Below are 13,358 nucleotides of genomic sequence, written 5' to 3'. Positions count from 1 at the left end.
GAGATGGCACAGAGAGGTAAAGAAAGAAAAGGGGGAGATGAAATAAAAGATGAAGTGTGTGTGCACATGTGTGTGTGTGTGTGTGTGTGTGTGTGTGTGTGTGTGTGTGTGTGTGTGTGTGTGAGGGAGGGAGTGAGTCTGGGTTGAAATTTGAGTGAAAACGAGAATAAAGGAGTGAGTGATCGATACGTGCACATATAGAGGGATGTAGAGGGAAATCAATGAGGGGTGGGGGGAGGTGATATAAGGGAGGGCGAGATGGGGGGGCGATTGATTGAAGGGGAAGGAGGAGGTGAAGGGTGGGGGGGTGATTTGTGGCTTGTGCTGCTGTCTTTTTGTCGCAGTGTCAGAGTATTGATACTGTAATACACTCCACTCTCTCACACACACACACTGACACACACACACACACACACACAGCATCACCCTGCATCCCCCCCATCAACGCTGCCGTGACAACGGCTGTCGCGGCGACGCCTACTGGCACAATGCCGCCACAATACTGAGGGCACTGAAGCATCACACACACACACTTACACACACATGCCCTGATACACACACACACACTTATACACAATTACACACAGTCAGAGGAGGGAGAGGAAGAAAAAGGAGGGAGGAGAAATATAAGTAGAGAGAGGAGGAACAGAGAGAGAGAGGGAGAGAGGGGGATTGATGGAGAGGTGTGTGTGTGTGTATAATATTACATGTGTAAAATGCCGGAGGGTGTGTGCCCATAGAAACACGTTTAATGGCTTTTATGATTGCTGTGTGTGTGTGTGTGTGTGTGTGTGTGTGTGTGTGTGTGTGTGTGTGTGTGTGTCTCTCACAGGGTGATTTATGCTGTAAACATGGAGTTTATGTGCAGCCATGTTGACAAACATGTTTATATAAAGATATACCTGGGACCAGACTCTGTGTGTGTGTGTGTGTGTGTGTGTGTGTGTGTGTGTGTGTGTGTGTGTGTGTGTGTGTGTGTGTGTGTGTGTGTGTGTGTGTGTGTGAGATACATTTTTGATTGCTGCAGGTTTAACTTCAAGATTACAGAAAAAAAAAATACACTTTATCAAATTATTTTTTTTTTGGTTATATTTATCCTTAATTTTATATATAAAATAAACATTTTCTACGTATATTTTAAATTTTAGTTTGTTTACGTTTAGTTTTGTTGATGCTTAGGAATAGATTTTCTGTTGAATGAATGAAAAAATAAAAGGTTGTGAGTCTGATCAATCAGGGCATAAACTACAAGGTAACTGTGGAGGTGTGCTGTAGTATCTGCACCAAAAAAATCAACAATGAGCTGCCCTTAGGTCAGTTTATACTCATACACACACTCAAACAGAGAACACGTAATGATGAACTGATAACTGTATAGAATATATATTCATATATATGTGTGTATAACTGTATATAACAATGTATACTGTATACATATATAAGCGTGTATAACTGCACAATATCTGTGTGTGCGAGTGTAAAGCTGTATAAAACTATATATATTCATATATGTGTGTGTAACTGTATAGAACAATGTATACTGTATACATGTGTGTATAACTCTGTACAAAATATATATGTGTGTGAAACTGTATAGTACAATGTGTATGTATTCTCTATTTGTGTGCTTGTGTGTGTGTGTGTATCCCAGTGTGTACGCATGCGTATGTATAGTATATCTGAGTGTGTATCTCTGTGTGTGTGTGTGTCTAGTATATATGTGTGTGTATCTCTGTGTGTGTGTAGTATATCTCTGAGTGTGTATCTCTATATGTGTGTAGCCCCTCCCCCTCTCGGCTCTTAATATGATGTAAAAAGCTAATCGCATGCAAATGTCTGTTGTCCCGGTAACGGGGCCTGAAAAATCCCTTTGATGTTTCCCCCGACTCATTCTCTTCACGTCCTCTTTGTTCGCCACAGTCTCGCTGCTTTGTCAACATCCACCCTCCCCCCCCAACTCTCTCTCTTTCTCTCTTCCATCCGCTCTACTGCTCACTCGCCCCTCTCTCTTTCTCTCTCTCTCCTCCACCTCAGGAACTTTTCCTTTTTTCCTATAAACTCCACTTTGTGTCCAGTTTTCCCTTCCCTGAGCCTCTCTGTCCGTCTGCCCTTCGCCCTCGCTGCTTTCCCATCGTTCCCACCTACTGTCTCTCCTTTATCCCCAGCTCCTCTCTCACATGGGGCAGCCCTCCCTCCCTTTGGGAATCTGATCTGTGACTGGTACGTGGCTCTGTGCTGCTCTGCTTATCTACTCACTCTGCTGGCTTTTAAAGGGAGTCACCGTAAGAGGGTCGCAAAGTTACCAACGAAACATGGCGAATAGAAGCAAGTGGCCTTTGACTGTTCTCAAAGCTGTTCCACGACTAAATATTGATAGTCTAGAAACAATAGAAAACAGTTTTTCAGGAAGATTACTTTGGCAGTTGACAATCGAAACATGTCAGGAAACCAGTCTTCTTCAGAGGCATCTGCTGATCGCTTTGATGTTTCCTTGAACTTGGAAAAGAAGAAATGGTTGCAATTTTGTCGCATTGATGTCTCCTTGACCTCCACGTAATAATTCCCAGCAAGTTAATTTGTTTGCTTTTTTTCAAATAATATGTTAAGGTTTCATTTATTCAGATGAACGTTTTTCAGGAAATTTACTTTGATCTCCTGACATGTTTCGACTTTCAACTGCTAGTCTTCTTCAGAGGCGCCTGCTGATCGCTTTGATGTGTACTTGACTCCCGTGTAGTAATTCCAGCAAGTTGTTTTTGTCTTCTTTTTGAAAATTATGTTAAGGTTTTATTTACTCACACCGACATTTTTCAGGAAATTTACTTTAATCTCCTCCTTACATGTTTCGATTGTCAACTACCAGTCTTCTTCAGGGGCGTCTGTTGATCGCTTTGATGTTTTCTTGACTTTCACGTAATAATTCCAGCAAGTTCTTTTTGTCTGCTTTTCGAATATGTTAAGGTTTCATTTATTCAGACAAACATTTTTAGGAGATTTGCTTTGATCTCCGGACGTGTTTCGACTGTCAACTGCCAGTCTTTTTCAGAGGCGTCTGCAAGTTCTTTTTGAATGAGATGTTGAGGTTTCATTTAGTCAGAAACTTTTCAAAAATCTTTGATTTCATCGTACCGGTAAATTCCTACAGATGATCCGATCTTCAAAGTGGTTTGTTTCATTGTAAATAATTCCTCGTGATTTAGAAAACTATATTCTTTAAAGGTGCGTTCACACAAACGCGACTCTGGCAACTAGAATGCATTTAAAATCAATGTAAATGACGCAACGTCAGGCGACCTGAGTCACACAATTCCAGCAACTGGATCGTGTGATCCGAGTTACTCGAAGTTGAAAATTCGGAACTTTTCAAGCGACTTCGAGTGACGTCAATGAGTTTCTTCCCACGTCAACCGGGTAGATGAAGCGATGAAGTGAGCAAAAAGCGCGACTATGTTGAAGCGACTCATCACGGAAAATTTAAGCAACTAAAGTCACTGATGTCACGTTTGGTGTGAACGCACCTTAACAATAACGATCGGGTACTTACATTGCGACTTACACAGCGACAATGCTGGTCATTCATTTGTCCAACTCGTTCATTGGTCAAGAATATTGTCAACATTGCCAACAAAACATGGCAAATTTAACCAAATGACCTTCGAGCATGAAAAGAAGGAACTTTACTGTATTAAATTGTGTTCTTTATTTCAATACAAATTCAATTTAATATCTGACACTAAATGCTGAAATATTATAAACAAGTTAATTTAACTTATATATGTGCAGTGTGTGTGTGTGTATATTACATTTTAGATATCATTTAAGGGTAAAATTTAATTGTAGTGGAAGTAAAAAATCATGAGAAAAAAAATGTAAATTCAAACAAAACTTTAAAATGATTTTTTTTTCAAGTGTCAAAATTTTAATAAGGCTAACTTAAACATTCATAGAATGTACAAATGTATTTTAAACCAAAATAAACAAAAAACATGACACAAAGGAAAAAAGTAAATAAATAAACCTAAATTATTATTTTTTACTTGTATTTTAAAACTATTGTATTTATAGTATATATGTTATTGTATTTATTTATAATATTAGAAAAAAAAGATACATTTTATATTTTGGGGGTTTCAATAAGAAAAACTGATCAACAGTTTGACTAAAATAAAATATTTAACCAATCATTCATGTTCTATTGTATGAACATTACCATGAGTTACTGTAGAAATAAGTATCTATATCTAAAGTCTGACTCTCTCCACATCTCCTCCATGACTTCCACAGCAATATTTGTAAACCAGGTTTAATACAACACAGAAAATGAAAATTACATTAGAAAAGCCTGACAAGCATTTCCAACAATCTTTTTAAAAAATGTAAACATAATGCATGCACAGAAGGAGCAGGAGTACAGTTTCCATACATCATGAGATTGTGCATATAACAATCCATACTGCGCTAGCGATGAAAGATGGTGTTCATTACAGTGCGTCCAATTCAACAGCCCATGGCCGCGAGGTGTTTACAGACATCTCGCAGCCAACAAATTACTTATTGATCCCGAAACGGCTCAATAGCCATTTGCAATTTCAGGATTTAGATGCAGATGTGGAACGTGCTCAGATCTGATAACGGCGACTCACAGCGGTCTGCGGCTTGACCTCCCGTTGGTTTTTATCTTGTACCTCGAATACGACCGACACACATGATTCAATCTAACTGCATCCTCCTTCAGAACCGCGTCAGTCTTATATTGGAGAAAATTAAAGTCTTGAGCATTTCTTTGGGTTTATTTCAGATTCAGGCTATAAAATAAACACATTAGCAGCACCAGCACAAGAACAGGAAGCTAATCTACCTTTCCTTGATTTTTAAACCCCTCTGACATACTGATATTCTGTTCCAAACTAACAGCTAGTTAGCTACATGTGTAATAGCTTAGCTTAAAGAAACGCATCACGTATGGTGTAAAGTAGCATCAACTGCATTTAAAGTATTAATTTGAGTCTTTTGATGGAAGCTGTTTTGTCTCTAGCATAATAACATTTAACTAAACTTAACTACAACAGTGTATTTTTCTATTTTGAGACATATATCACAACAAACGAGCATCTTTTTCAAAGCTACAAGCCAGTTACCTAGTATTGGGTTAGCTTAGCGGTAAGCTTAACAAAATAACTTTGCTCTTGGAAAAACTAGCATCAACTACCTTTAAAAGTACATTGTGTTTTGGTAAAAACATGTCGGTTTAAAAACATCACCAGGAAATGTTTTGGAATCAGAATCAATAAGTTGAAAGACAGTCGGCCATTTTGTTTATTTTTTTTTTTTTATTTGTACCTCAGGCACAACAATAGTGCGTTTGTCTTTTGAGACGTGTGTCAAAGAAAACCATCCTTTTTTAAAGCTAGTTAGCAACCATGAGTTAGCTTAGCTTGAGTTAGCTCAGCTAGAGTAAATGCATTGAACTAACAAAAATGCACATTTTTGTAAATGCTGTTGATTTTATTAACTATTGTTAAAGGTCCCATATTATATTGCTTTTCATACTATTTTGCACAGGTCTCAGAAGCCCAACAAAATAGTATCTGAAGTGTATTGTCCCAAACGCATCCGTCGGCCTGAATTTTAGGTCTAAAAAAAAATTACTTGTTTGAGTATATTACTAGATATGCAAATTAGCCGTTTGGCCACACCCACTTACACAACGTTAGCAGCAGTAACTAAGCAGAGTTAGCTTCCATGCTAACGCTACACTGACATCTTAACAGCCGGAAGTTAATCATTCTAGTTGGGCTACTGCAGCAAAGGAAACACAAAATGATATGAACTTACATCTTCCACGTTTGTTCTCGAGTCATGAAGTGTTGGTACCGCGTTGTGCTTCATCCAGAGTTTTTAAGCTAAGCTAGCTCTGTACCGGCTGGTGTTTTCAAAGCAGTCCTCTGTGAAATGCAGGATACAGACATACAAACATTTGGGAAAGTTCTTTGGTTTAAAACCAGCAAAAATCCATCCACAGTATCCCGAAACTCTCAGCTGAGAGGAGGAAAAATAAACTTGTGGGAGGAGTTACTCCTCTTATGACATCATAAACTGAGTAAACTCAAACTCCTCAGTTTGAGCACATATTTCACAAAATGTGAAGCACACAAGGGTATGGAGGAATCATACATTTTTACTTGCATATTACTGTTAGAAAATCATTAAAAAGTGACATTTGGATAACATGGGACCTTTAAAGCAGCTTATGTTTTAAGTCAACCGTTGAGTTTAAATTAATTTTTTCATATTGCTAAAAGTGTAAAAGACAAAAGCTGAAGACATCCCATTAAGACGTCGCTGTTCATCAAACCCACCACACAAATGCACCATCGGGTCTTAAACCTAGTTTAGATGATGCAAGACTTGCTTTTTAACTCAAGTTATTATTCGGGAATAAATGAAAATCTCACTTACCCTGTGCAGCGTCTCCAAGTAGCTACCCCAGGGGAACATCTGCCCTCATTTAAGATCCACTGAGAGGCCGTGTTCACCGCTGCCTCATATCTTCACCCACTAACAGGTCCCATGATAAAGAGATAATCACCGCTATATATATGTCATCTGGCAGTGGTCATAATGTTAATAAGGCTCTATATGTGGAGGAGCTACTTAGGTATCAAAGCCAACATTAATGTTAACTACAGAGCTTTTATGTGTTAGTGGGTGATTTTCTAATCGAGAAACCATCATAAAACTAGCCACGTTAACTTAGATAACTAAGGATTAGTAGCCTACAGAAAATTGTAAAAAGTTGTCAGCAAATCCTTTCGCTCTGGATTTTATTAAAATTATGTCCAATTTTTGGGTGAAATGAAGCTAGAAACTATATTTTAGCTTAACAAAAAGACTAAAAACTCAAGTAAACACAGCGTTTAACTAGCTAGCCAAGCTATACAAGCTGAGGTAAACATGACAGCTGTTTTCAATAAGCTAATATAATCACTTTTATACAATCTATAGGAACAACATTTGATAGAGAATTTAACAATTTACTGTTAACCAGAAAATAAAGTTTTTCACATTAGTTTTAAGCAAGAGAGCCAAGATAGGCTTGCTTGGCTAGCGAGCTAAACTGAGGTAAAGCTAGCTGTTTTCAATGTAGTTTGCTTCATTTCATCTGACATATTGTCAGTAACTGAATATAAAAAACATTTATATCATTTCTACCTGTGTTCCGATGAACATCCAAGATAGGAGCTAAACTTGGTGAACAGAATAGCTTTTTCCAATTATCTAAGATAACATAGCTAATTAAATTTTACCAAAGCTGTTAGCGTCACTTTAATAAAATCCACAGCAAAAGCCTTTGATGCCAAATTTAACAGTTTACCTTAGTCCAGATTACATTGTTTTCGCATAATTTAGGAATAATATCTTCTGAGAATCAACAAGCTAGAAATCCATGAAAATACTCGACATCTTTTGGCAACCACATTAAAACCAGTCTGTTACCGATGATGTAGTGAGCTCCATTTTATGAAGACAGCCGTCAAAACACTAAACTATAAGTTTAAACACATCAGTGATGTAAACACACGTCTTCAAGTGCAATGTTTTTATCAAACGTTTACATTTTTCCAGATTACTTGATAAATGTCGTTTTTGGAGGAAGACTTGATGAACTTAACGATGTCCACCAATTTTTGCATTACACACCGACAGGCCATTTTATTAGGTACACCTATTTTCCTCAAGGAACTGAAACCTTCCTCACAGAATCCAAAATACCCAAATTTTCAATCCAGCGTCGGTGATTCTCTGTGATCCTCTGTTGGTTGTAACCAGTGGTTCTTTGAGTTCAGATAATAGAAAAGGAAAAGGAACTCAGTCAGTTGTGGATATTTCTTTTTTTTGGATTGTTTTCTTGAACCTACACTGATAGTTGTGGATATAAACTCCCCCTTCTCCACAGATTATATCTTGCCTGAATAAATTGGTGTACCTATTAAAATGGCCAGTGAGGGTATGACCCTGTACGCAAGTCGCCATTGCACAGACACCCACTTTATACCTTTGGTATATTAAAAAAATGCTATTTTACACTAAAATGAATGAATTGTCAATACTTAAACACATTTAAGGCACCATTAGTTACAATTTACAAAAATGTCATAATACCATCTGGCTTTTTTGTTCCTAGAATACTTTAAGCTAAAAAAAACAAACAAACAACTGATTGACACTGTACCAGGCTGTAAACAGGCCAACAATGCATGGGTTTATATGTGTTGACTTATTTCCAGAGATGCAATCACACCTTATCCACAAAAGCCAACATCGCACCATTCAATGATGATGGAAATCTAAGATCCTGCGGTGGATCCATTGGCTGTGGGACGCTAAAAGCATGTGACGTGCACAGGCAGTGGTTCACACCGAGTGGTTTGGCTGCGGCGTAAACAATGGCCGCACTGTGTGCTCTGAAGTGCCTCTGGTGTCAATGACTCTGCCAGCGACCCAGAGTGGCAGATCCAAAATGGCGGCGTGCAGACAGGAGTGAGCAGAAGCCCTGCTGTTGGTGTGCTTTTATTTTGACGCGGGTCACATCAGGGCTGATGGGCTTCTTCTTCTTACGTGTGATGGAGAAAGTTCACAAACATCTCATGATTGTCTCGGTGCTGGTCCAGTTTAGTGGGACTGAGATGTTGGAAAGTCCAGTTTCTGATGGAAAAGTTACAAAAACGTACAGATAAGCAGCCGCCACCACTCAACACACTTCCTGAAACATTTCACTGGATGAAGATGTTTCCACTAGGGCTGTGTTCCAAATGTCATACTAACGTACGACTCATACTAAGTCTGCCGTACTTGGTGTGTTCACATTAGATAGTATGAAAAGATTGAGTACGCAAGAAATACGCGGATGTACTATATAAGTATGCAAGATGGGCACACTAGGTGGGCACACTAGTCATACTAAACCATCCCATGATGCAATGCGATCAGAATGTAAAATGGTCCTGCAAAAAAAAAAAAAATCAAACAATCCCTTTTCAAAATAAAAGCATCTCTTCTTGCCTTCTATTAGTTTATTTATTTATTATTATTTTTTAACTCTTTTGTAAATAGGGCTTTTGTTTTGAAGTTAACAGAAAGTTTTGAAAGAACTAAAATGAGTTTGACACCCTTGCCTTAGTCCTGTTTAAATAATCCCCCAAAACATCGTCTAAACCAACTCCTTCTGACACAATAAACCAAACCTGGCAACGCAGGTTCGACCGCAGTGTTTTGTTACTCTTCTCTCTCATGTTCTTGTCTTTTTTTCCCCTCCACAACGCAGAGGAAAGTAATTAAATAGTCCACCATAACATTGGCTAAACCAGGGGTGTCAAACTCATTTTAGTTAAGGGGCCAAACATGGACCAGTTTGATCACATGTGGGCCACAGGTTTTAGACGGGAAAACGGAACAATTTTGCATTTCCAGTCATAAATGAGGGAAAGTATTGACAGCATCAACATTATCTAAGAATACGTGACAGATACTTAAACGTGCTTTGATTTTTGAATTAATTTGAGGAGATTTTATGCAATAATTAAAAAAAAAAAATTCTTTCAAAAACAATTTACAACTGAATTATGTTTTCTCTCTCATTTTCACTTTCTCCTGAGGGCTTAATCGGATACTCTGAAGGACCGGATTTGGTCCTCGGGCCTCGAGTTTGACACATGTGGTCTAAGGGGAATTAACAGCTGTATCTGGCAACGCAGAGTAAATGAAGTAATAAATGCAGGAAATGGAGATGACAAATGATACTCACCCATAAATGTATTAGCTTAGTTAGCTTAGCGCTCTGTTTAAAGCATTTTAAACACCTTGTTTTGACATTCTTGAGCTAATGTGATTATAGATCAGTAGGTAAATAATATTATATTGTCACCTACTATACTAAGAACTGAGATATGAGAGACTCAACACTGAAATGTTTGTTGTATCTTTTACGCGTAAACGATGTCTGAAAAAAAAGAGCGCTTACCATTAATGAGATGATGTCACACTGCTGTGGAGGGGGACTGACTCTGAGGAAGAACACAGTCACATTTTTAGTCTGCGTGTCGTCTTAAAATGTCTGCGTGTTTGCCCTATCTGTTCTGTCCGTCTGTCTGTCAATCTGTTCTCGACGCAATCTGTTTGCCAATCTGTCATTTAGTGTTTGCTGGGAGAGAAGATCGAGGAAATGTGTGTGTGTGTGTGTGTGTGTGTGTGTGTGTGTATTCCTGTTTGTTTGCTTGCAAAAAACACCAGCTTTGTGTTTTCACCACATTGATGCAATAAGTGCCGAGTCACTGCTCGTCCCAGTCCTTCATCATCAGCCATACACTGACATTTAGGGCAGTGGTTCTCAACCTTTTCAGCCCCACGACCCCCAAAATAAAGGTTCAAGAGAGCGGGGACCCCCACTGTCGCTGAAGGTGTTTGAACACAGACATGAACATTGAAGAACAGTCATGTAGAGACAGGGCCATCTATAAGGGGGAATAAAGGGGAGAGATTTTTGGGGTCCATCCATAAAGTCAGTAAAATTATGATCTATTGTTCTATGAATCTGTGATAACCACATTTATTTATTCATCTGAATAATATCCACTGTTATCCAGGAAGTTATTTATTATTATTTGGGCCATAGTAAATTGTCTTCTTAACTCTTTCAGTGCCATTGACGCACCTTTAGATGAGAGATTAGCCACTGATGCTACCATTAGCTAAGGAGGAAGAAGCAGGTTTTGCGAACGGGTCATCGCTGCGTGTCGGGAGGAAGAGGTGCTACGAGAGTTGATGCTGAAGCTCCGACCAGCGCACACTGGACCGGAGCATGTGTGGAACTAAGTCTATTATTGAGAGGGAAGTTGCATGTGTAGGGGAAGGAATGCCAAAATACAATAAAAAATCCATTCAACTCTGACCCAGATAACAAAATAATAATAATTTTGCCATCAAAAGCCCGGTCTGAGTGTCGTTTCAAAGTCACAAATAGATTTTTTCAGAAACAGACATTTTTCTCAGCTTTTTGTCACAAAGTGTCGATTTGTGCGAAACTTGCCTCAATTCAACTGCGGATTACAGAAGAACAAAACAAGCCAGAAACAAAATTATTTTTTCTGATGAAATTAGAGACTTTAATCTTTCAGGATCTGGTATTCAGATTCAGATGGTCATAGAACAAAATATTCTGTGGGTCTTTAAAAATCAATCAAAATGCTCAAAAATGGCTGGCACTGAGGGGGGTAGAAATTCTGAAAATGGCTGGCACTGAATGAGTTAAAGATGTAAATCCTTGTTTTAATCAGAAATAAAATGGGTCAAAAGTGACCAAAAATGGTGGAAAGGGTGGTGAAATGGGATTTTAAAAACCACAGAAATTTGTTAATAGTTGCACATTAGAGTGGTAAAAAGGGTTCAAAATAGCAAATAATGGGCATAACAAATTTTAAATATCGTTAAATTGGCAAAAAAATAAGCATGAACTATGGTGAAAAAAGGTTTAAAGTGATAATAATGGGTCAACATGTGTCATTAGGTGGAAAAGTGGTGGAAAGGGTTTATAAGTGCCCAAAATGTCTTGAAAGTGGAAAAAATGTGCAGAAAAGCCATTAAAATCTGATGACGAGGCAGAAATGAGAGAAATGTAGCAAAAATGTATGAAAAAGAGGAAAAATGCGGCAAGAAAAAGTGATGAAAATAGGTTAAAATACAGTGAGTTTGGTGTAGTTGCAGAAAAATGGTAAAAAGAACCAAAAAATGGGCTCAAATTGTTATAAAATATTATCAATTTCTTGAAGGCATCTGACGATCCCTTCCCATTGTCTCACGACCCCAAATGGGGTCTTGACCCCAAGGTTGAGAACATCTGACCTCGACTGTTGAGGCCTCTGAAGGCAGATTGTGTTGAATTGGCCAGAAAACATTGAAATGATTGGGATCAGGGTCATTATTCCATAATAACTTGAAAGATTCACCCAAAAAGTGTCAGAAAGTGCACGTTTCATAAGCTTTGAGTGGTTCATGTACCTGTGAGTACCCAGTAGATCCTGAGCTCCTGCCCTGGTTCCTCCCTGATGTGGGGGATCCTCCTTCTTTCTGACTGCCCACCGACGACGAGTCTGAACAGCTGCTGTGGACTGAGAGAGAGAGACAGGGGTCACCACAGACCAGAAAGAACCAAGAAAACCCCAAGAAAGCAGCAGACTGCACCAGGAACACATCCATAAAATATCAAGATCACATCAACAAAATACAGGGACAGTTATCAAGAATATTATCCAGAAAAATACAAATAAATACCAGGAAATTACCAAAAAAGACCAATAGCATGAAAATTATTGACAAAAAATTAATCAATGCCAGAGTTTTTTATTTCTTAATTTTTGCTAGAAAAACAGTTTAACCTAAAATTCCTGATGATTTAATACAATAAAGGGGAGGAGCTTGAGTTTAAATGTTTCTTTTTATGTTCTTTGTGTTTCACTCGTAAAGGTCATGTGTTTCCCTAGAGGACGACGCACCTGTAGAGACACCTGGTGGTTAGTCTGTGTATTTTTCATCAGTCAAAGCTTTTGTTTAGATTTTTTTTTATATCAGAGATGGGACGTTTCCATCACAGCAGGGGCACAGACGTGATTTAATCTGATTAAAGGGTCACATGATCAACATTCATCTGAGCATTAACACAGACAACAACAGAGTTTGTGTGTTTGTTGGAATCAACTATAGTGTATTTTTGTTATTGTCTTGTGTGTTTTTGTTACTTCATTTTCTGCATTTTTCTGGTCATTTGGTCTTTTTGGAGGCATTTTGTAGTTTGGTATGTCAAGTTTTTTTTAGTGTATTTGTTGTTTTGTGTGTGTTTTTATTTACAAATTTGTTTATTTGTTATTGTTTTCTGTTTTTATTCTACGCATTTAATAACATTTTTGTTGTTAATGTATTTGACAATTGTTCACGTAGGAGTTATTCGTCGTGGAACTCCTCCTAAGTTATTATTGCAGCACTAATGACACATATGTCATCTCATAGGGACAATGTCAAGGATGCGCAGTCCACTTTTTTGGAGCCAAAAATTCAAGGTCAAGGTCAGGGTTGCGTTAATTGTCAAAAACCAAAATTTTCCATATCTCTACCAATATTTATCGTACAAGTTCGATGCTCAATTTATGAAAAGCTCATCTCAAGTGGAGTATTGTATTTAATTGGACCAAAGCTGTACGATCTACCAGTAAAAAGATCGGTAGAGGTCAAAGTTCATGACTTCACAAAAATAAATAAATAAAAACTTTTTTCCCTATAACTTGGCCACAAATTGAGATCCAGTGCTC

General features: G+C 38.1%; 1 protein-coding gene across 1 annotated transcript in view; it reads right to left on the bottom strand.

Annotated features, from left to right (window-relative positions):
- Positions 1-4,287: 4,287 nt before the first annotated feature.
- The window catches only part of arhgef40 (Rho guanine nucleotide exchange factor (GEF) 40), a 53,661-nt gene continuing 44,590 nt past the window's right edge, over positions 4,288-13,358 (bottom strand). The window contains exons 27-29 of the mRNA XM_028474727.1: positions 12,055-12,164; positions 10,022-10,064; positions 4,288-8,706 (exon numbers count right to left, since the gene is read on the bottom strand). Of these exons, the coding sequence (XP_028330528.1) occupies positions 10,038-10,064; positions 12,055-12,164 (137 nt within the window). The 3' untranslated portion in view covers positions 4,288-8,706; positions 10,022-10,037. The remainder of the gene's footprint in view (positions 8,707-10,021; positions 10,065-12,054; positions 12,165-13,358) is intronic.

Source organism: Gouania willdenowi, chromosome 18 (genome assembly GCF_900634775.1).
Source record: "Gouania willdenowi chromosome 18, fGouWil2.1, whole genome shotgun sequence".
In the NCBI taxonomy this organism is placed as follows: domain Eukaryota; kingdom Metazoa; phylum Chordata; class Actinopteri; order Blenniiformes; family Gobiesocidae; genus Gouania; species Gouania willdenowi.
Note: the sequence above shows the minus strand (reverse complement) of the source record. Positions and strands in the feature narration are given on the sequence as shown.